Source organism: Rhagoletis pomonella, unplaced genomic scaffold (genome assembly GCF_013731165.1).
Source record: "Rhagoletis pomonella isolate Grant_MI unplaced genomic scaffold, Rhpom_1.0 Rhpom_scaffold_00011, whole genome shotgun sequence".
Classification (NCBI taxonomy): domain Eukaryota; kingdom Metazoa; phylum Arthropoda; class Insecta; order Diptera; family Tephritidae; genus Rhagoletis; species Rhagoletis pomonella.
Window position 1 is genome coordinate 8,477,114 of NW_023458565.1, and position 2,257 is coordinate 8,479,370.

At 35.1% G+C, this 2,257-nt stretch overlaps 1 protein-coding gene across 1 annotated transcript in view; it reads left to right on the forward strand.

The window, feature by feature from the left end:
* LOC118747360 overlaps positions 1-1,886 on the forward strand; it is a 27,313-nt gene extending 25,427 nt beyond the window's left edge. Inside the window, exon 2 of the mRNA XM_036481421.1 lies at positions 1-1,886. Coding sequence (XP_036337314.1) covers positions 1-1,244 — 1,244 coding nt within the window. The 3' untranslated portion in view covers positions 1,245-1,886.
* The last annotated feature ends 371 nt before the right edge of the window (positions 1,887-2,257 follow it).

Consider the following 2,257-nt stretch of genomic DNA (forward strand, 5'->3'; position numbering starts at 1 on the left):
ATGACTTCCATCAACTAATCGATCTGCACGACTTCGCGTACCTTATAAGTCAGGATGGCTGTAGTAGGGATATACAAGGACTGATACTGGTGCATTCAGCGCCGGCGAATGAGGAAAAGCGCCGCCTTATACGTGACACCTGGGCCAATATGGATTTACTACCGCGCGTCAATGGCGTTATACCATTGCGAATTATCTTTTTACTCGGCATGGTCGAGACCGAGGCACAACAGTTGGATATTGAGCGGGAGAATTTCGAAAATGGTGATTTAATACAGGGCGCCTTCGTGGATAGTTATCGCAATATGACCTATAAGCATGTAATGGCATTCAAATGGTTTCTGTATAATTGTGCGCATGCGCAAATATTAATTAAGGTCGATGATGATGTCTACGTGAATACGCCACAATTGCTCATCTACCTAGAGCGTACACTACAGAGTGATGCGTTGGAGAGTCGGGTAGGAATGCTACCCACTGCTGCAGCATCTATGCAACATACCGCCGATACCGTTAGCAACGCTGTTGAAAATACCAGCATGGAAAGTAGTAGTAGTAGTAGAAGTAGTACTAGTAGCAGTAAAAGTAGTAGTAGAGGTACTGTAAGAAATGCCTCCGCCGCGCTTCATGTCAATCCCCAGTTAACGACTTTGCGCGCTAATGCTACCCGATTTAATGCCGCTCAAATGTTATTCCGTCATCCGCAAGATTTGCTTTTCTGCAAAACGACTATAAATGCTCAAGTCAAACGTAGCTATCGCTCAAAATGGCGTGTCAATGTGCGGGAATATGCCGGTCGTTACTATCCGCCATACTGTCCAGGTTTTGCTATAATATACTCGCCAGATGTGGCATTGGCTTTGTACAATGCCGCGCAAGTATCGACATACTTTTGGATAGATGACGTCCATATAACGGGAATTTTGGCGCAAAATATCAGTGCGCCCATAACAAATGCCTACGAATATATACTCTATGAAGATGATTGTGACAATTTGCTCAATGATGTGACGACAAGTGATAGTGTGGAATTCATCTATGCTTGGCATCTCATCAATCCTGAACAAATGCAAAAGCTTTGGGAGCTGTATTTGGCAAAGGCGAAGAGGCATTTCTCATCGTTTACACATCAACAATATACTCGTACATCAACATTGTCACTGTTGCATAAAGCCGCCGCCGCCGCCGCCAAAAACACACCAAACAATCCGACTGAATTCAATAAATTTAAGAGCTACAGATAGTAACTTAGTAAATCTTAGTGAGATTGGTGGAGTTCCAGATGTTCATGACACAACACAGTACATATTTTAGCGCACATACATATACATACACCTAAGCAAAAATACATACAAATGTACATACACATAAACACACATAAACACAAAATAGTAACAGGGATGGAAATCACGCCGAAAAACAGTTCTTGAACCTTCCATTAATCGCATCATAAAGGATTCGAACGTAAAAAAATCTCAAAAATTTAAATAAATATTAAATTTATGTACATACATATATGCAGTTGAAAAGGACACTGAACGCCTTAAAAACTTGGAGTGGAGTTTTACTTTTAGTGAACTATAAAATGTTTATTGTGATGCAAACATTTTCGTCCACGGTTACGCAACGGTGGTAGCGGAGTAGCAGCTCTTAGCAGAATTTAGGAGGGTTTAAGGAAACTCATATTTTTCCATTTACGTAAAAATTTAAGGGGTTGTCTGTTTTCAATGACTATCAAACAAAGCATCAAAAAGCCACAGACTTACGAAACTTCCTTTGCATATACTATTTTAGATAATGACAGATCTTCAGCAAGAAAATTAAAATTAAAAAATTCTCAGCAAAAATAAAATAACAATTAAGTATAAAAAAGTAAGCAAGATAATAAAAAAAAAACTAACAAATAAAATATAAAAAAATAAAGAAAAATAAAATAACAAATACAATAAAAAAGTAAATAAAATACAATAAAAACCAAATAAAATAAAGGAAAATTAAATACCATAAACGAAATAAAAATACAAGTAAAGAAAATAAAGTACAATAAAAAATATAAATTAAATAAAAAGTACAAATAAAAAAATTAAATAAATAAAAAAGTAAATTGATAAAACAAAAAGACTAAATTAAATAAAAAATACAGAAAATAGAATACAATAAAAAGTTGATCAAAATACAATAAAAAGTTGATTAAAATACAATAAAAAGTTTATTATAATACAAAAAAATAATAATAAAATGAAAAGAAGTAAAAAAT